Here is a 21,713-nt window from a genome sequence, read left to right as displayed (position 1 = left end):
GTGGTACTTGTAGTACTTTCAAGGTACTTTTAAAGGTATTCTCCTTTTGCTTCACAATATTAATCCGGTTGCTTACTTATGCTTTGCACTTATCTCATGCTGTTCGATATGTGTTAATGTAATCGTATAGAGAGCTCAAGGAGACTGGTCAAGGACAATAATAGTACAAGTTGGTGTTTAGCTGTGCCCATACTCTATTGTATCACATCGAGGAGTACCTACTCGAAATTTGGATAAAGGTTGCTTTATTTGTAGCCCCGGTAACTCGTACTCGGTTCTACGTCTAGATTGTGCGTACCTTTTATTTACCACATTGAACATAATAACTTACTTACTATACCTTGTGAGAATAGTGATTAATTACTGACCTGTATATTATATATTAGTTTTACTTACTGTGTAGTGGTGATGAACCGCTATAATTACTATTACTTATTATGGTCTCATCAGCTTTAGTTCAAATTACTGTGTATAAGTGAATTGCGGTATATAAGTTAAATAAGTTATATCTGGAAATTTTGTCGGTTAAGTGCTACGTGGTTAATGGTTATTGCGTCTCACCGTCACTTTAGGCTCCGATTATGATAGACAATTACAAGCAGGCTTAAAAAATCAAGATATAGATCATCCATGATCATGCGAGACTCTTGGTTAAACCGTATGATGCTATAGATTGGCATCTTATCTTCATCGCGAGCGTGTTAAAACTAAATGAGAAACTTGTCATCAATGGACATTGCGAAACTCTTAACTCCAGCCAAAAAGATCAGCTTTATGCCTAAGGAAACCTCGTGGTAGGAAAACCCGCCGAGAAAACAAATGGTTTGACCAGGACTGCATCTAAGTTAGAATCGAACTTAGGAAGACTTGCGGAATTATTTGAACTTCTCCACTGGACGAGTTACCTAGAAACTATAATATCTGAAAATCAAAAGGGAGGATCACAATCTTGAAAACTGCTATCATATCGGACTTTTTTTGAACGGAAATCTAATTGGTCGATGGAGGTCCTAACGGTAATTTTAATGTTAGCTCGGATAAGTTTCGTCCCAAATCAAAGTCCTCCAATCAATTAAGTCGTTGAATGAATTTTCTCGAAAGTATTCCATTATATTAGTATTACTAGTAGAAAAGCTGTTACGGGGATTTTTTCTACTCGAAACCCCCTGAATCACCAACCCACTTAAAAGACGTTATTGTTGTCCACGGGATTGATTCGTGATGTTTTTAAAATGTTTTAAATGGACTGTTATTGTTGGCCCGGTTTTACTTTTTACTTCGGATGGCCAGGCCTTACTTCTTGCTGTTATTGTGATGTTAATCTGAAAAAACTAGGCAACTGGGGAATTGATCCAGAACCTCGAGATTTGCGTCTCTTGCTTACAATTGAGCTACTGACCTGATCTCGATCGAAATCACCACTCATATACAGCACAATTTCTGCTTAGTGTGGGTAGAGTGCCAAACCGATATTATCGGGCGATAATTAGCGGCGATAATTTCCCAAAATTCGTTTTCGATTATCGCGCTAATTTTCGAGAATTATCAGGATAATCGACACATTTTTATTAGGGTAAATGGCCAACATTTAACAGATTTTTCGAATTATTTTTTGTTTGTAAAGTTAAAACCAGTGAGCCAGTGCTAGCATAATTTGCGTGGTGGTGGTTTTTTCCGATCTAGTAGGTTAACTTGGATGTTGTATGGACAGACGAATTATGGTTGTTGTTGAAGCACGGAAAGGAACTCAACTTGCAACGAGGACTACAAAACCGTTGGTGTCGCTGTGTAGTTGTTGGAGGATATGGGACGGATAACTGATGCATGATGCACGGGGGGGGGGGAAATTTTAGATGACTTGGAGTAGGCAATTAAAACTGAATGTAGAAGTGACTGAGTTAGCTCTCGCACCGTTCAAGACGTAACTGAGTTTTCGTGTAAAAGAGACGCATGGCTCGCTCAAGCAGAAGTGATTATTTAGTTGATTGACAGCAAGTAGAGAGATCTGAGATAGATCGCCACTTTCTTCGAACCTTTCGTTAGGTACGTTACACGATTGCCAAAAGAAAGATCCTTCACTTCGTATCGCTGGTAAAGTTTACTCGGACCCGGTATTCTAGATGAAGATGTAGGACAAGAAACCATAATGATCTCAACGTCAAGTTAACCATGATACGTAACTCTAAGTCTTTGCACAGTGGTTGGTTAAGCAGAAGAAACTATCAGCGATTGAGCTAGCAAGTGTCGACGATGGTCCTCAGGATCTCAGGCGACTCCCACAATTTCAGATGCCATATTCCATCTTCCCGCTGACAAAAAGAAATTACGAAAAGGTTCATAAGGGCAGCGATTCGACTACGGTAGGCAAGGACAGATAACCTTGCTGGGAGCTAGGTCTGTTCACGCAACAGGCAGCAGACTTTTAATAATTTGTTTGCTTGAAGCATAATCTTTTCTTTAAAAACATATTATTTTGTCTATGAAATATGGGCTTGTTTAAATAAAAGGGCAATATTTGCAATTTAATCTTTAAACAAAGCAATCCGCACAGATGTAACATAGCTAGAGCCACATTTTGATTATTCACTACCTATGTAAGTTATTATGTTTCAATGTGGAAATAAAGGTGCTCTACTATCTAAATTATAATCGGAGTACGCGAGTACCGGGGGCTCCAAGATAGCACCATGTCTTCGCAAATTGATATATTCAATTGTGCTAGTGCTACAAGTTATAAAGTCTTTTCTTGCTTACTGTATTAAAATCAATTGAAAAATTATCGTTAATGTTGAATTAGAGTTGGTAAAAAATTGAACATTTCGGATTTTATTGGCTTGAATGCCTTCGAGGTTTTATTGTAATGTCCGTTCAAAATTATGTCCACTCACGCAATGTCCGGTCAAATATGGTTTACGGTATTTAAACAAAAAGTTCTATTAAAAAAAGAAAAAGACAATTGAATCACATCGGAAAGGCTGAAGAAGCTTCAAGATAGATCCTGCTCATGTATTTTAGTTAGAGGATACTTTGATTAAAAACGTTATTATTTCCAAATATAATTTAAAAATTAGGAATAACTTGTTAGCCTAATTTTTCCCTCAATTAGCGAAAAATTGTCCTTTCTTGCGGATTCTGAAAAAAATTCGTATTGATGAATCGTTAGTGGGGGGGGGGGGGGGGTGTGTTTTTGGGGGGTTTTGAAAAACCTTTCCCTTTTTTTTGGCCATTCTGTGAGGCATATACCCGTAACTCAAAATTCTCTCCCAAAACTTAAGGTCGAAATGCGATTCTACGTTGATTCTGAAAATTTCATGTAAAAATATTGAAACCCTATTGAGTTCTATTGTTTTGTCAGTTTTGCAAATATCGCAAACTGAGATATGGGCAATTTTGTTCATTTTTTTGCGATTATTTGAACACAGAATCCACAGTTAGGTAGATACTGAGCTGATAATCATAGATAATGTGTAGTATAGGCTTACCTTTCATATAAAGTTGGTTTCATTCAAAAATAGTGATATTTGACTAATTTATGGGCCAAAATCGATCAAATTTGGTGCGTATGCCCAAATATGGTCATATGGTTTTTGATCATAACTCAGTCATTTTTTGTTCAATCTTGATGAAAATTCATATACGAGTTCAGAGGACCACTAGCTACAAGTAAAGCACCTAAAATTAGGTTTTTGGGCATGTTCAGGGTATTTGGCTAAATTGGGCCTAATTTGGATCAAATATGGGTGTGGCTGCCCCGCAGGCACCGTTTGGCGGTTGGAGTCCTGGACCCCCTCAAAAGTTCGGTGTCTGGTCCTAGTTTAGTTGGTCAACTGCTATCTCGAAACAAGTTTCACAAAAAAATCAGGGTGAACCCCCCCCCCCCCCCCCCCCCCCCCCCCCCCCCCCCCCCCCCCCCCCCCCCCCCCCCCCCTTAATAATATAATTTAATGTACTTTGATATACTTTAATATACCTACATTATCTCCATTAAAATTTTGACCCATATTAAAGTATATTAAAATGTAGGTTTTTTTCGATTTTGACCCGGGGATATACTTTAATATACTTTGATATGGTTGCCCCTCCCCCCCCCCCCCCCCCCCCCCCCCCCCGACACACACACACACACACACACACACACACACACACACACACACACACACACACACACACACACACACACACACACACACACACACACACACACACACACACACACACACACACACACACACAGCGTTAAACTAATAACGCTGGTTAGGTTTAAAGGGTGCAACCACCACGAAAATGTAATGGATTTCACGATATTAACATTACATTTCATGGTAATCATCTACTCTCTCCTCAGATAGCAGAACAAGTGTTAAAAGACTGGAATAAAAGACTGGACTAAAAGAGCACTTTTGTGTTCTCTATTTATCGGCTGTTTCTCAGAAACATTAACAAGCTGTGCTATCATATCAGTCACATCAAATCGAGGTAATATTTCGGGGCTAGATTACTGAATCATGTAGATATGTTGCATTCCACAATATATGATGTTAGTTTGTTGTGTTAAGTAACTATAGACGGCTAGTATTCTGAAGAAGAAGCTAACTGAATATTAATCTACCCCCTGTATTTCAGAGAGAAGTCAAACATGTGATACCGGACCAAGTTTATCCAAGCTGCTACCCTTATATTCTCAACAAAAGACGTACTAAATTGGACTACAATAATGAAACAGAACGATAAACATTTAATGGAATTTGTGAACTTTTCTAAGCAGCCAGTTTTAAAGATTTAAGTTTCATGAATTTACGTTTAATTTGGGTCTGACAGTATATGGTCCTTCCAAAGATGAAGTGGCCACTTGCCATTTATGATATCCCGATCAGCACTGTTTCTCGCTGGGAGCAAACAACTAACAGTCATCTCAGAAAATGGCTAGGAGTGGGACACACGCTTAGTAGCTCTTGCCTGTTTAGTCATTCATCCAGTGTTGCTCTCCCCATCGACAGCCTAACCGACACTTGGAAAGTAGAAAAGTGCCGTCTCTTGCAGTCATATCAAACATCTCAGGATGCTTTGATCAGAGCGGTGCAACCCCAGGTGCGGTCTGGGAGAGTTTGGAAGGCAGATGCTCAGCTTCACGAAGCTGAAAGAGACTTGGTGTGTGAGTCAGTGCGAGGTATGGTGCAACCTCTTAGTAGAGCGGGAATTGGTTTCGGTGATTGGAAGAAGCCCTGGGAGAAGATGTCAGAAAAGGAGCAGCAGAGGGAGGTGTTGGATAGGGTTAAGGAGAACATCAGGAATGAAAGAGAGGTGCAGTTGGGTACGTTGGAGATGCAGTCCAGGTGGGGTAATTGGAGAGAGCTGGTGACAAGGACTGACATGAGCTGGCACACGCTCTTCAAGTATGGGGACTCATTAATCGGTTTTCTGCTTAGTGCTGTGTATGGCACGCTTGTTACACCAGCTTTAGCATCCAAGTGGAGCGAGGATGAGGATGGGATGTGCAAGCTGTGTGGTGACAAGTTGGGAACTGTGCCGCATATTCTGGCTGGTTGTCCTGTGGCACTAAGTCAAGGGAGATACCGATGGCGCCACGATAAGGTGCTTAAACAAATAGCAGACCAAGTGAAATTCCATTGTGAGCGGAGAGTCAACAAGAGGAAGAGCTCTTGTGTCACTCGGAAAGCCATTGAGTTTGTTCCAGCAGGAGGGAGGTTTAAGGAGGTGAAGAGGTCGTAAGTCAGTGAGTTTGGGATTCTGAGTGGGGCCACTGATTGGATAGTATTAGCAGACCTGGATGAGCAGCTGAAATTCCCGTCGGATATAGCAACGACCAGATTAAGACCAGATTTGGTTCTTTTCTCGAAAGCTTCCAAGAGAGTAATCTGGTGGGAGCTTACAGTACCGTCGGAAGAGAGAATAGCTGCATCCCATGAGCTGAAGCTTGATCGGTATAACAGTCTACAAGCGGAAATACAAGCTAATGGGTGGTCATGTTTCAGCTTTGCTGTTGAGGTTGGTGCTAGAGGTGTGGTCGCAGCAAGTTTGGAGTGTGCATCAAGGAAGATTGGTCTGACTGGGAGAGCCCTCAAGAAGTTGGTCAGAGATTGTGGGAAGGATGCAGCCCATTGTTCAAGATGGATTTATCTGCTGTCTAGGAAAAGAGAGTGGGAGATGAGAGCTGTTTGAGCTTTATGACTTCACCTAACAGCCAGAGGTGCCATAAGCTAACTCGTCGTAAATCGCGAGCTCTAGCAGGTATCCTCGGGTGATTGTCAGATCAGATGGTGGTCCAAGAGAGACTGCTGGGGCACCTGACAGAAAACCGTATCGCAATGAAAGCCCCGAAACGGTGTCAGGTTTGTGACTGAAGATTCTGATCAAGCTCAGGGTTGAGTCTACACAGTGTCGCCACTTGCCGATGCCAGTTGATGCGAGAAGACACTGATGTAAGTGGGAAGTTATGTCTAAGAAACAGCGTGTGGTTCGGGTGCCGGTTGAACGCACGTAAAAGGGAGGGTATATCCGTATTTCGCTGCTAGTGATGCAGTCCTTAGCCCGGTAGCTAAGGCTTCCCCGTTTCTCGCTCATTTGTGCTCCGATGGGCTTGTGACCTCTGCGGGGGTCAAGTGCAGGATGAGGGACATGGCTGACCAGGAGAAGGTTGTTTTTGGGAGATAGAGTAAGGTTGGTTTGGTGTTGTGCCTTCGCAGTTTAACTGTATCTTTACTCTAAGCAGATATTCAAAATTTTGTTTTCTCCTATTATTATTTTGCTTTCAAATAGCCGTATTAATTTGTATACACCCACACATAATCACATCTTGAAGATGCCCTACTGATATTCTGTCTCAGACCGCGACCGAAAGAGAAAGTCATAACCCCAGAAAGTGAATTTATTTAATAACTGATTTACCAAAATTACAGTTTGCCGGCCTAAAAGCAAGGTAAAATCAGTAAAGATAAATCAGGATACATTTGTCCGGATTTATCATTTAAAATGGAAGATATCAAACTAGTCTTACCTCCCATTCCACCGGGCATTCCTGAAAAATATGAAACATTTAGAACTCCAAAATATGAATTCAAAAACATCCTGTTAACTCGTTAAACATTTGAGTGCCAAATCTATTTAGACATCGGTTTCCGAAATAGAAGAACCTGATAAATTAACGAATGGTTGCACGTAACACTTAAGGCTGGGGGTTCACCCTGAATTTTTTGTGAAACTTGGTTTCGAGATAGCAGTTGACCAACAAACTAGGACCGGTGACCGAGCTTTTGAGGGGGTCCCGGACCCCAACCGCCAAACGGTGCCCGCGGGGCAGCCACGCCCATATTTGGTCCAAATTAGGCCCAATTTAGCCAAATACCCTGAACATGCCCAAAACCCAGATTTTAGGTGCTCTACTTGTAGCTAGTGGTCCCCTGAACTCGTATATGAATTTTCATCAAGATTGGACAAAAAATGACTGAGTTATGAGCCAAAAACCATATGACCATATTTGGGCATACGCACCAAATTTGATCGAGTTTGGCCCATAAATTGGTCAAATATCAATATTTTTGAATGAAACCAACTTTATATGGAAGATAAGCCTATACTACAGATTCTCTATGATTATCAGCGGCCAATATTGGCGGCCAAATTCTGAAAAATGCCCGGCAAATTTCAGAATTTGGCCGCCAAATTTTTTTAAAGGCCTAACTCAAAATTCTAATACAAAACTTAAGGTCATGAGGCGATTCTACGTTGATTCTGAAAATTTCATGAAAAAATATGGAAACCCTATTGAGTTCTATTGTTTTGAGCGAAGTCAGTTTTGCAAATATCGCGAACTGAGATATGGGCGATTTTGTTCATTTTTTGCAACTATTTGAACACAGGCTGCCCCGCAGGCACCGTTTGGCGGTTGGGGTCCGGGACCCCCTCAAAAGTTCGGTCACCGGTCCTAGTTTGTTGGTCAACTGCTATCTCGAAACTAAGTTTCACAAAAAAATCAGGGTGAACCCCCCCCCCCCCCCTTAAGATATTAACTCACCTCCCATTCCCGAGAATTTTCCCTGAAGTTTTGATATAACTTTCATCACTTTGGGATTGCTCATGTACTTCATCATGTTTCCAGGATTTGACTGGATGTCTGCCATTGCTTGAACTACCTCAGGGTCCTAATGTGGGTGTAAGGTTTGTTATTTTACTTTGAACAGGATAATATGGGAAATATTAGGTTAATTGTTTTTTTAAACTAGATTATATAAATAACATGGTAAATAATTCGAAATCTAATGATTGGGAACGATTTCAACTGCATATGTATTAGTCGGACTTTGCTAAAAAGTGGGGATAAGTAAGTCTCACTTGAAGGAGAGTAGCTATTTCAGGATCATCGAACAGTCCTCCCATTCCACCTGGACCTCCCATTCCACCCATTCCACCCATTCCACCAGGACCAGCTTCTGCCTGAAAATAACTTAGTGAGCAATTATACTGCGTTAAGTGGATGGTGACTTTAGGACAGTTCAGATAACTGAGGGAGCTCCTACGGGCTAGATATTTTCCTACATATCATTTAAAGTGAGCTTCATTATTGATCAATGCCACTTAACGCTTATACACTAATAAGGGTCACTGACGAAGAAGACAAAAAGAGAGAATCCATCGAACTTTCTAGATTTTAAAATGCCGCCATCAAAACGAAAACTCGTGTGGCGCGCCGAAAGCGTGGGTTGTTACCAACAGTTCGACAGAGCGCGCTACAAAATAAACATACATAAAAGCACTACAGGGGTAAAGATTTTAAGGTCTGGATTTAGCTGGATTTCGGTCATTTTGGGATGGGCGTGGCCCCTGGGAGTGGCCCGAGTTGGTTGAGAGGTCGAAACTTGATTTTTATGATGGTTTGGGACAGGCAGAACCCATTTTTAAATTAAAACATGTCCCACCTACCCCGGAACATAAAAGCACTACAGGGGTAAAGATTTTAAAGTCTGGATTTAGCTGGATTTCGGTCATTTTGGGATGGGCGTGGCCCCTGGGAGTGGCCCGAGTGGGTTGAGAGGTCGAAACTTGATTTTTATGATGGTTTGGGACAGGCAGAACCCATTTTTAAACTAAAACATGTCCCACCTACCCCGGAACATAAAAGCACTACAGGGGTGAAAAGCACTACAAATCCACTACAAAAATCAAGGAAACGTGCTCTCCTACAAAATGTAATAAATAACAGTAGATGAATCCATAAATTTGGAACATGGGTACATCGCAGTATTGGCCGTATTTTAGTGCTCGGAAGGCTCAGTTCGGTTTTCTAAGATGGATATAGCCGTAAGCTATGCCTAGGAGCCATCAAAAGTCGCATAAAATTACCCATGGAATGACCAGAAATGAACGAAAATGAACATTCTTCTCAAAGTGCTCCGAATGGTTTAAAATGGGTCGGAAAGTGTTAACATTGGTCCTAGGACCACTCAAACCTAGTTTGGGAATCACTGCATGTCTAGAACCGATGTTACCTATGTTCCAAAATGTTCCAATTTTGGGACAATAATCCTCCTGAGAATCCAGATTTTTGGAACATGGGCACATCGAAGTATTGGCTGTATTTAAGTGCTGGGAAGCCTCAATTCGGTTTTCTAAGATGGATATAGGTAAAAACTAGGCCTAAGAGCCATCAAAACTCAAATAACATTACCCAGGTTCATGTAATGAACGAAAATGAACAAAATTGAACATTGTCCTAAAAATGCTCAGAACGGTTTAAAATTGGTCGGAAAGTGTTTATATTGGTCCTGCGACCACTCAAACCAAGTTTGGGAATCACTGCATGTCTAGAACCGATGTTACCTATGTTCCAAAATGTTCCAATTTTGGGACAATAATCCTCCTGAGAATCCAGATTTTTGGAACATGGGCACATCGAAGTATTGGCTGTATTTAAGTGCTGGGAAGCCTCAATTCGGTTTTCTAAGATGGATATAGGTAAAAACTAGGCCTAAGAGCCATCAAAACTCAAATAACATTACCCAGGTTCATGTAATGAACGAAAATGAACAAAAATGAATATTGTCCTAAAAATGCTCAGAACAGTTTAAAATTGGTCGGAAAGTGTTTATATTGGTCCTGCGACCACTCAAACCAAGTTTGGGAATCACTGCATGTCTAGAACCGATGTTACCTACCTTACTTGGGATTATTATGACCGGGATAAAGTGGCGGGTTTAGGGTAATTTCGCCATATTTTTCCCGAACCACATTTTCACCGGTCGTTAATAAACCCGCCGACTCAGCTTTTAGGGTTCCCAAAGGGTATGGGTGCTCATATTTTAATGGTTGTCTTATATTCACTAAAGAAGACTATTGGGACACTTGTTGTAGGTTTTTCGACTTCATTTGGCTAAAATTGCAAAAAATTCACCTTTTTGCCCAATTCTTGTCATATATCCTTATTGTCAAAGTTGATTTAAATAGGCCAATTTTTAATTTCTTAGGTATTGACTATCTCTACATAATGAAATAGGACTCAAAGTAAAAGTAACAGTTAAATTAAAACTCGAATTAATTAAAACGGTCAATAACATGAATCAGTTTCATCAGTCATTTATTCATAATTCTAAACAATGTGAACGATGCATTCTTTCGAAGATTTTCTACAAATTGAGTCATAATGGTTATTTGATACACGTAAACATGTAATGCTAATTCAAAACAACGAATTTGCTAGAGTCTACTTTCAACAATTATTGATAATTCGACTTGTTTCACAAGTTTTAGCAATGCGAAAATTTCTGAACCTGCTTATCTCTAATAAGGAAATTTACATCTGAGACAAAATTTTTGAATCTAAAATTGAAAGGTTGGACACCGGTAAAATGGCGACCGGGAAAATGTGGTGGGTTTTGAGCAATTTCGCCATATTTTTCCCGAACCATATTTTAACCGGTCGTTAATAAACCCGTCGTAATAATCCCGAGTAAGGTATGTTCCAAAATGTTCCAATTTTGGGACAATAATCCTCCTGAGAATCCAGATTTTTGGAACATGGGCACATCGAAGTATTGGCTGTATTTAAGTGCTGGGAAGCATTTATATCAAAATATTGGAGGATTATTAAAACAAAAATATTTGCCCAATAAAATAATTTCTGTTTAATTGTACATAATTCTGAATGCAACTTTAAGACCCTGTTGGACGAAAATATTGACTCTTTGCCACCATTTTTTAACCATTCTGAGTGCTTTGAAGAAAATTTTCATGTTCGTTGTTCATTCCATAAACTTGGGTAATATTATTCGACTTTTGATGGCTCCTCTATAAGGCCTAGTATTTTTATATCCATCTTAGAACACCGAATTGAGGCTTCCCAGCACTTCGATGTCCCCATGTTCCAAAAATCTGGATGCTCAGGAGGATTATTGTGACAACATTGGTAACATCGGGTCTAGACATGATTCCCAAACTTTCCGACCAATTTTAAACCGTTCTGAGCATTTTTAGGACAATATTCATTTTTTTTTTCATTTTCGTTCATTCCATGAACTTAACCTGGGTAATGTTATTTGAGTTTTGATGGCTCATAGGCTTAGTTTTTACCTATATCCATCTTAGAAAACCGAATTGAGGCTTCCCAGCACTTAAATACAGCCAATACTTCGATGTGCCCATGTTCCAAAAATCTGGATTCTCAGGAGGATTATTGTCCCAAAATTGGAACATTTTGGAACATAGGTAACATCGGTTCTAGACATGCAGTGATTCCCAAACTTGGTTTGAGTGGTCCCAGGACCAATATAAACACTTTCCGACCAATTTTAAACCGTTCTGAGCATTTTTAGGACAATATTCATTTTTGTTCATTTTCGTTCATTCCATGAACCTGGGTAATGTTATTTGAGTTTTGATGGCTCTTAGGCCTAGTTTTTACCTATATCCATCATTTACAATTATTTTTGGCACTATTTAGAGCTTATTAGGGCAAATAAATGCATGGGACACTTTTGGGACAATTTTGGGATATGTTCCAAAAATGTTCCAAAAATGTTCCAAAAATCTGGATTCATCAACTCATAAATAATGTGTGACCGACCCAAATTGCTGATCATCAATCTAACACAAATTATACTGGTTTTGAGCGCTTTAAGCTTTTAACATACTTACTTCTCTGGCCTTAGCTTCTTCGTAGGCTTTCTGTCTAGCTTCTTTTGCAGAACGTCTGTAAAAACAATGTAAGTTCTAATAAACAGAAGAAAGGAAATTCGAAAAATACAGTCTTAAAATTTAAAACATAAACAACTGTACATTGTTAAGAGTTGACTTAGTTGAAACTCAAGCAAGTACAAAAAAGCAGGAATTAAGTTTACTGACGCTCTGTCGAGTTTAGCTTTATATTCCCTCTCTCTTCGCGAAGTCTCTTTCTTTAGACGAGCTGCTCGCAGTTTTTCAGCCTGTAAAATATAAAAATTATAATTAACTGCGTCGTGTTATCATAAACCAACACAGCTTTGACGAGTAAAAGTAATTTGGCACAGTTATTACTATTTGAATTAACCGTGCCCACGGTTAAGTATTGACAAGGAAGTAAATTCTATGCTAACTCGCAAATTGACTGTCTTATTTAATTTGTTAATCAGTGTTTAGTGTTGATTATTAACAATTCTGTTAGCTTGAAAACTTGAGATATGAGCTCGGGTATAAGAGACCTTGATTTTGAGCTGTTAAGTTTTATCAGTTATTACCAAAACTTAAATCAGAAACACGGTTTTACTGGCCAATGTCTATCAAATCAGATAGTAGCTCGGTCAGTTCATAATGAACATAAAAAGGTCCCTTTTGAAGAAGATGAAAGTGCAGAGGTCAGTAAAGCAACGCAACTAAATAGTGATGAATTAAGCGAGGGATCTGAGAGAACTGATGAAAACTCTGAACTTAACGAGAACCAGACATTTTATATTGGAGAATCCGATTGTACAGAGAATCAGAGCGAGGAAGAAGAGGAAAAACAAGAGAAACAAGATCAAGGAATTGAAGAAAGAGACCCTAAAATTGACGTGGAGACACCTGATTTAGATACGATATTACAAAGCGAAAGTAAAAAACGGCCCCTTTACTTAAAACATTCCTCAACAACCGATCTCTCAAAGTATTTCACAAAAATACCAGAGCAAAGAGAAGAACCAGATGACATGGTTTGGTCCCGATGGAAACTAGCTTTACTGGACGATACTGACGATGTCTGCGCAAACAAACCCCGTCCTAGACGTAAGAAATCAGTACTGGAGCAGAGGATAAACAGTGAGATTAACAGCGCGTTTCTGAAGAGCCACAACTCACTGAGCATGCCTAATATCAGTTCTATTGAGAGGGAACCCGAGGACACAGATCTGTCTTTTAATGGAGACCCCTCCTCAACCGATAACATTGCTGACAGTACCAACTCTCACTGGATCCACTTTTCTAATAAACTCAAATCCTCCGTCTCCTCCTCAATGAGCTTGTTTGGGTCATTGTGGAGTTTAGAAGAGACTGATAGTCAGGAGTTTCATCAAGGAGAAGAAGAAGAAGAAGAAGAAGGAGAAGGAGAAAAAGAAGAGGTTGGGTTTAGAAAGAGAATAGCTTCAGCTCCGTACAATAGTGAGAGATCACTGATAAATTTAACTAGACGTGGTTCAGGACACACAAGATCACATTCAGTGTGTAACAATGAGAGTTATGTGAACTATGATAGGAATGTAACCATGGTAACGGAAAGTGTGGTTGGTGGGTCAGCGGGAACTAGGAAGAGGTTTGAGTCTGCTCCGACAGGGAAGCAGATGTCCAGGAAGAAGTCTTGGTATGATTTAATGTTGCAGGAATAGAATTGTTGGTTTGTAGGTGGTTTTTATTTAAGTTGTTGGGTATTATATTAGACATTTGTTACTGACCATAAATTTGTTATTTATCATATTTGTTATTAATCAAGTGTTTAAATTCTTAAACACAACTTACGTTTGGTTTGACAACATTCTTCAGAAGGTCCTGTGTATCGTCATCGTAATCACACTTCTGACCGGCTGCTAGAGCTAAAGCTGACTCTTCCCACCTTCCTAACAGCCTTAATGTGGGAAATGATGTAGTGGAAAATTATACATTATACGCATATTTCTTATAATAAACATTTCAATCCATAAAACTTTGTACAACCTTCAATAAGTTAGCTATGAAGAATTTCAACAGAATTTCAAAATCTAGATAGGAAGAGTGATTTAAAAAAATCATACCTGTAAGCTTTTCCTTTACATTTGTGAGCTAAAGCATTATCAGGGTTTAATGTTAGTGCTTTCTCAGCGTCTCTTATCACGTTATTAGGCTTCTTCTGTCTTAACTGGGATTTTAGTTTATGTTATATATTAATTACTACCTTCATTCTAGGAGATATCATCACAGCAGTATCTGAACATATTAAAGTGATACGGATACTTTGAATATGTGATGGAATCATCTACTACCGTTCTTATATTACACTCAAATTGAACCTGAAACAAGATGGAAAAGGTGAAAACAGATATCTGAATTTTCCAGCAAATGATGTTAGAGATCAAATTTATATTCTGAACATAATAGCGTAACGTACATTATATAGTGTTACGTACATTATATAGTGTATGTAATGTACATTATATACTGTAACGTACATTATATAATAGTGTAACGTACCAGTGTCTGTGCCCGTTTAGCAAAGAGAACAGCAGAATGAGGGTTACATTCCACGGCTTCTCCGAATAGTTTAATAGCTTCGTCCAGTTTACCGTCCGACATGGCTGACATGGCTTGACGTCTGAAATTGGATTAATCCGATCAATATTACATATGGAGAATAATAATAATAACTAGAAATTTATACATCGCTTTATAGCCAAAGCTTTGCAAAGAGAACTCAAAATCTAAAGATTCAACGGCCAGGTAGCGCAGTTGGTTAGAACGACTGTCTTACAATCGTTAGGTTGCGAGTTCGAAACCCACTGACTGCCTGGTCGTGGGGTGAGCGTCGTCGACGTTCAGCTAAGGATCATGAGTGGTCTATGCAGCCCCCCGGTCTACTCAGCCGAATACTCGAGAAATCGGGTGTGAGGGTTAAATGAGGAGCTGCACATTGCAGCAAAGTCTCGGACGAAGAAAGTATGGTAGACACTACCTTAACCGTCACTGGCCAAAAAGATCCTTCGGCTTCCTGTAATTGGCTGGTTGCACTTGTGTAACATTGTGGCTGTTGGAATACACCGAAGTAAAATAAGTGTCTAGATAAAAAAGTTCAAGCCATCTAAAGCGACTCATGAACAATGAACATGTACATAAGAACTTAGCATTTTATGAAGTATGGGTTTTTATGAAGAAGTTATTCTATGAAACTTATATGAATACTTTTTCTATAATGAGAATAGTTGCTAAACAAGAGATCCCCGATGATCGAACTCATGTAACTGCCGTTACAGTGTCACATGTTACCTTTAGTTCATGAACCTAGCTTAAGTCTAGTGCGAGACTACAGCTCTTTCAAATAAGTTATCGCTTAATAATCACGATTTAAGATTCCTTGAACAACTAGCGAATAATACCTGATGTCGTTGGCCTTGTCCATGTCTGCCTCAGTAACTTCCTTTTCAGAATCTCCCAATGGAAAGTCTAATAGATCCTCTCCTTCAATCACTCCGGAGTTATCTAACTCTACTTCTTCTGGTTAATAAGAAGTCTTTTAATTGATATTTAATTTATATGCTGAGATGCTGATAATTCAATTGCCCACCAATTTGTTTCTAAATCGTTAATATTATATTTCATATTATGTTGATTATGTATTACATAAGTAAGGAAGTAAAGAGGTGGTAAAGCATGTGCTCCTTTATAAACTAAACTGTTGAATCTAACCTTCCTCGCTACTCTCATGTTCCATAGGTTCAGGGGTAGGTTCAGGGGTAGGTTCAGGGGTAGGAGCTTTAGTGGGCTCTGGTTTTGGAGCCTGCTGGGGTATATCCTCAGGGATATCTTCCGGCTCCGGCATTGCTTGTTTTTCCGGGATCTGAGTGATGTAAATAGGTTTAAACAGTTCATTTTAGATCTAATTTAATTAAGAAACTATATCTCTATAGTTCTTGGACCCACATTTTTCTCTTACAAAATACAAAAAAATAACTCGTAGAGATGCAATCTACTACAGCAATAAGAATAAGAACTATACTTCAATACTAATGACGGTAATTAAAAGAAAGCGAAACTCACATTAGCACCCATAGTAATGAGGTATTCTTTAAAGAATGACAGTCTCGGTTCATGCAGGATTTCTGGGTTCATCTGACATGCTTGCACGAACACTTTCAGCTGAGCAAGTGCCTTCCCGTCAATATTCATGACTTTCCTGGCTAATTATGATGGAGTTAGGGAACTAATAATTGTTTAATTGTGCCTTCCACTCATTTTGTATGAATGCTGCTGATATTTGGAGTTTTCATTTTTTGTAGAAAAAGAAACTACCGATACCAGTACCAGAGGCAACTGGATAAGTCGCATTCAAGAAACTGTTTCATGACTCTTTATCTTAAAACATTAAATTAACAAAGATGAATACAGTAGATATTCCCTGAAAATATCGGATGAGATTAACTGATTGGCATGTGAGTATTTCAAACAAGTAAAATTGTTTATGCACTCCGATTAAAATTCAGATAAAAATATCGTATGATATCTTAATCTGCGAAACTGATAATATACCAAAAATTTGACAAAAATTCAGATAGTGAAATTCTCTCACAAATACGAGTCTAGCTTAAGCAGTGATTTAAGGGCTCGACGTTGCCAGGACCAGTATTTAGGTTCAGTACCAATTCATATCACTCTTCAATGAAGGAAAGATTAACAGTGCAGTAACACCTTATATTGCCCTTCAACAAATGAAGTTTTGCTGCCCTTTACGTTGGTCAACAGGGCCATATATCGTTATGTTACATTGAATGAATATTGAATGTTCAAAAATCTGTTGTTCAAATTTAGTCAATGCATACAAATAAAATATAATTTCAACAACTCACAACAATTAAAAACAGTGTTTCAACTGACTCCTTCCTTGTTTATGGATATTAAGAAATAATAGTTAATCATATAATATTCTCAGTATCCAGGCCTAGTGGGTGGCGATACAAGGATAACTCCATCTCCCCTTACAAAAAGCATCTGTATAGAGCGCTTTGTTGACTTGAACAATTCTTCATATGTGTCCTCGTCTATTTCAACTGTAGTGATCGTCTCTTCTACATCACCCAATACCTGGTGGGTAACAATATGTTATGTTTAACAACCAACATGATGTTTTGATGTAGTACAGACAAATCCGTCTGAAAAAATCGATCTGCTGACACACGAAGCTTTCAGAGGATTTTTGACGTTTTTGAGTCCTAATAGATGCCCTCTATGGCTGACCAACTTTTCCAAACTTTTCCACTTGTCTTAAGGCCACTTTTTGCCACTTTACCACTTTTTACCACCTTTCTTGTTTGTCGAATATCTTTAGTTGTGAGCATCGTAAATGGTTGCGGATTAATCGAGTGTGTTTATATTACCATGAAGAAAAACTTTTGTTCTAACAATTTTTACGTCAGATAATCAGTTAATTGGATAATTATCAATTAGCTAATTAGCAAAATTCTAAAAAATTTTTATTGGCTCAAAATGATCGAAATAGCTTAAAACACGGAGAAAAGTAGTTTTTAGAAAAACTTTGAAAATTTTTCACTTACATTTTTTTTCGAGACTTGGAAAAATTTCGAAAATTCAAAATATTTTTTTCCGCCAAAAGTGATCAAATTGCATGAAACGCGGAGAAAAATGCTTTTCAAAAAAACTTAGTGAATTTTTCGTTTCAAGAATACTTAAATCACCAATATTTGTAGTTGGAGTTCAGTAAATCGCGGCAGATTTCAGTAATCAAGAATTACTAAGTGGAAAGGTCTGAAACTGAAAATCGTTAACTATACGATATAAGAGTTTCATAACTAATTACAATACAGCCTTATCAATTTTCACAGAAACTGCACCAATGGCACAGTCAAGATCGAAAGATGAAACGATAGCCTGCTGTACTATCAATTTATTGATTTCAATGATGAATCAGTGGAGTTAAGATAATCACATTTGTAATAAATAAATCCTCTTTGTACCGTCAATTGTGCTAATCTAAACCGGCCTACCTAAGTACCTGGATTACCAGACCTCTTCTTTTCCTCAACAATCAAACCAAGTTGTTCATATCGCATTTGGTGGGCGATGAAGTACATATCGAGCTGTATAGTATTCAATCACAATACAACACAATGCAATACGTGTATATTATATTATGGCCCTTAATGAGGTATATGAAACGTTCTATACCATACACTTCATGTTTCTCCCGTGAGAGGCCCGGTATGGAGAGGTTTTACAGTTTATCACGAAACGTCTACTTGGCCTCATGACTCTTTGACAGCTCAAAGAGGGCAAGAAAAGACCAGAAAGCTTAAAATGTCAGCTCGGTCTTTTCAATGCTCTTCGATCTGTCCCACATTTATTCCCGAGCTGATCATCATGGGCCCTGAATATCGTGCGGAAAGAACTTGTATTTTTACTTCACAACGTCCGGATTTCAGATCAACATCCTCAATGACATTAACAATCCTTCCTGATCAGGATCTGTCTCTATTAGCAATTTCCAAAATATCCTGACTCTCGTGGAACATTTCACTGAATGAATTATTACCGGTTCTTAAGTTCTTTACCAGTACCACCCCTTGCCCGACGCTCGTATCTAAATCTTATCCTTGCCCGTATGTTACCCTTGCTGATTTTACTTTTAGCCGACCCTGACATATGGGGGTGATTTTATCCCCCATAGCAAATGAAGCGGTATGCAGTACAATACAAAACAAGTAACAGTAGATGTTGGAAGGTGTATTTGCACTTGCTTCCTGGACCTGGCTGTTCCTTAGTTTCCCTGGTCTGTTTTTGCCTTCTTCGAACTGTAAATGAGCCATGAGGCCAAGTATACGTTTTCGTGATAAACTGTAAAACGTCTCTATACCGGGTTTCTCACAGTATTAAGCGTTATATAAACCATATACACGTATTGTGTCGTATTGTGATTGAATACAGCTCGATATGTACTTACATCGCCCACCAAATGCGATATGAACAACTTGGTTTGATTGTTGAGGAAAAGAATAGGTCTGGTAATCCAGGTAGGCCGGTTTAGATTAGCACAATTGACGGTACAAAGAGGTTTTATTTATTACAAATGTGATTATCTTAACCCCACTGATTCATCATTGAAATCAATAAAATGATAGTACAGCAGGCTATCGTTTCGTCTTTCGATCTTGACTGTGCCAGGCCATTGGTGCAGTTTCTGTGAAAATCGATAAGGCTGTATTGTAATTAGTTATGAAACTCTTACATATCGTATGGTTAACGTTTTTAGTTTCAGACCTTTCCACTTAGTAATTCCTGATTACTAATACTAAAATCTGCCGCGATTTACTGAACTCCAACTACAAATATTGGTGATTTAAGTATTCTTGAAACGAAAAATTCACTAATTCTTTTTGAAAAGCATTTTTCTCTGCGTTTCATGCAATTTGATCACTTTTGGCGGGAAAAAATATTTTGAATTTTCGAAATTTTTCCAAGTCTCGAAAAAAAATGTAAGTGAAAAATTTTCAAAGTTTTTCTAAAAACTACTTTTCTCCGTGTTTTAAGCTATTTCAATCATTTTGAGCCAATAAAAAATTTTTAGAATTTTGCTAATTAGCTAATTGATAATTATCCAATTAACTGATTATCTGACGTAAAAATTATTAGAACAAAAGTTTTTCTTCATGGTAATATAAACACACTCGATTAATCTGCAACCATTTACGATGCTCACAACTAAAGATATTCGACAAACAAGAAAGGTGGTAAAAAGTGGTAAAGTGGCAAAAAGTGGCCTTAAGACAAGTGGAAAAGTTTGGAAAAGTTGGTCAGCCATAGAGGGCATCTATTAGGACTCAAAAACGTCAAAAATCCTCTGAAAGCTTCGTGTGTCAGCAGATCGATTTTTTCAGACGGATTTGTCTGTACTAATGATGAAGTTTTAACTTGAAATGAAGCGATATTTGACCATTATCCTCCTACAATAAGTCACAAATAATCTATAAATAATTCATCATAAATTTTTGATGAAAATCTGTTGTCTTGTTGCAACAATAATGTATATTTTAACTCTGATGAGTGGGTTTTAAATACAATCAATTTAATGTTACTTTTGCAGAGTCACAGGTAGTACAGCGATCTTGTAATTTTAACAAACCATATTAAGATGCTGATCATAGGCAAATAGTTTCCCCCTCAACTCTCGACCATTTAACATTTTCACATAAACTCTTTCATCCAGAGACATCCGAATCAAATCAAAAGGCTCTTCAATGACATTACTTGGCTCTTGCGTATCAGCCATGTTGGCTCCTATATAGAATCAAGCTGTTACTGGAAAATAAAAATGGTGAGAATTAAATGATTATCTATCAAATGTTGTCTATGAAAATGTGCCCAAATCCAAATGTAAGATATCAAAATATTGTGTGAATATTATTAAATTGCAGGTAAAATTAATTTAATGAGATACAGAGCATGAGCAATGGCAAGTCAAGATTTTACTTTTCATAACATCATCCTTGGATGTAGCATGTATGTGCAATGAAGGGCACCCTAACCTTTGCTACCAGAATTATTTGAAATCACTGTAATTTGACCAATGTCCCAAACCAAATCAGTCAATTTCTGCCAGGGATATTCAGACTATACATGCATGTGTTGTGCCAATAACAATGTAATCAGTCGAACGATGCACATGACGGAATGAGGTTAAAAGGGATGTTCAACCCATCATGAGCTCCTTTCCCTTGACACCTCGAACAACATGAATATAATATAATAATAATAATAATAACAAAGTATTTATATCCCGCTCATATTAGCAACTAGTAACCAAGAATGGTACTAGCTACTAATGTCAGAGCGGCTGTCCAAACAAAGATAAAACTTTAATAATTTAGAATTCTCCAACAAAAAATTCTCAATTTCCTTTAAACTGCTTATTCGTAACACTAACGTCTAAAAACTATATTATACGACAGACATGGTGGTACAATCAGACATCAGATGGAATAAACTATAAGAGAAAAATAATAATCTCGACACATAATGGTTAACTTTATTTATTCAAAAGAATTTAATTAATTGAACTTCATTATACACTCTTCTTTATTTGTAGATTAAAACAACAAACACAAACTGAGGCCTGCATCCCCGTCAATACCACACAATCATTTAATGAGTTGCTATACTCCGAATTAGAGAGAAGAGATTTCTTGGTGTTATGTAGACAATCACACATTGTGAGAACCCCTCGATTCAGTACACAGTAGTCAACTGTACTGAACTGTACTTTAGAACGTGGTCTTATCTTTTGTAAACCTGTGAGTGACACAGATAGCCTTGTCTAAAGAAACGTTAAATTCGCTTGATTAATGTTCAATGAGGCATTTTACTTGTATTTGACGCCATAAAATTGCACTATGCTTGGTAAATATCACAAGCACCTTTTTAGGTGGCTTTGATTAGATCATTTACTGGTCACATAAATATGGTTTCAAGAATTTTAAAACATTGAACGGATTAATTTATTGCAA

The 21,713-nt window shown here is 38.2% G+C and overlaps 1 protein-coding gene across 1 annotated transcript; it reads right to left on the bottom strand.

Moving 5' to 3' along the window:
* Positions 1-5,700: 5,700 nt before the first annotated feature.
* Positions 5,701-16,381, bottom strand: LOC134818806 (hsc70-interacting protein-like). The gene is made up of 11 exons (XM_063828458.1): positions 16,240-16,381; positions 15,889-16,039; positions 15,579-15,696; positions 14,680-14,800; positions 14,244-14,347; positions 13,972-14,077; positions 12,352-12,431; positions 12,145-12,199; positions 8,350-8,451; positions 8,033-8,159; positions 5,701-7,036 (listed from the first exon to the last, which is right to left on the bottom strand). Exons 1-11 carry the CDS (start codon positions 16,366-16,368, stop codon positions 6,927-6,929), a joined length of 1,203 nt encoding a protein of 400 aa, XP_063684528.1. The 5' UTR covers positions 16,369-16,381; the 3' UTR covers positions 5,701-6,926.
* Positions 16,382-21,713: the final 5,332 nt, after the last annotated feature.

This window comes from Bolinopsis microptera, chromosome 7, assembly GCF_026151205.1.
Source record: "Bolinopsis microptera isolate Bmic1 chromosome 7, MBARI_Bmic_1.0, whole genome shotgun sequence".
In the NCBI taxonomy this organism is placed as follows: domain Eukaryota; kingdom Metazoa; phylum Ctenophora; class Tentaculata; order Lobata; family Bolinopsidae; genus Bolinopsis; species Bolinopsis microptera.
Note: the sequence above shows the minus strand (reverse complement) of the source record. Positions and strands in the feature narration are given on the sequence as shown.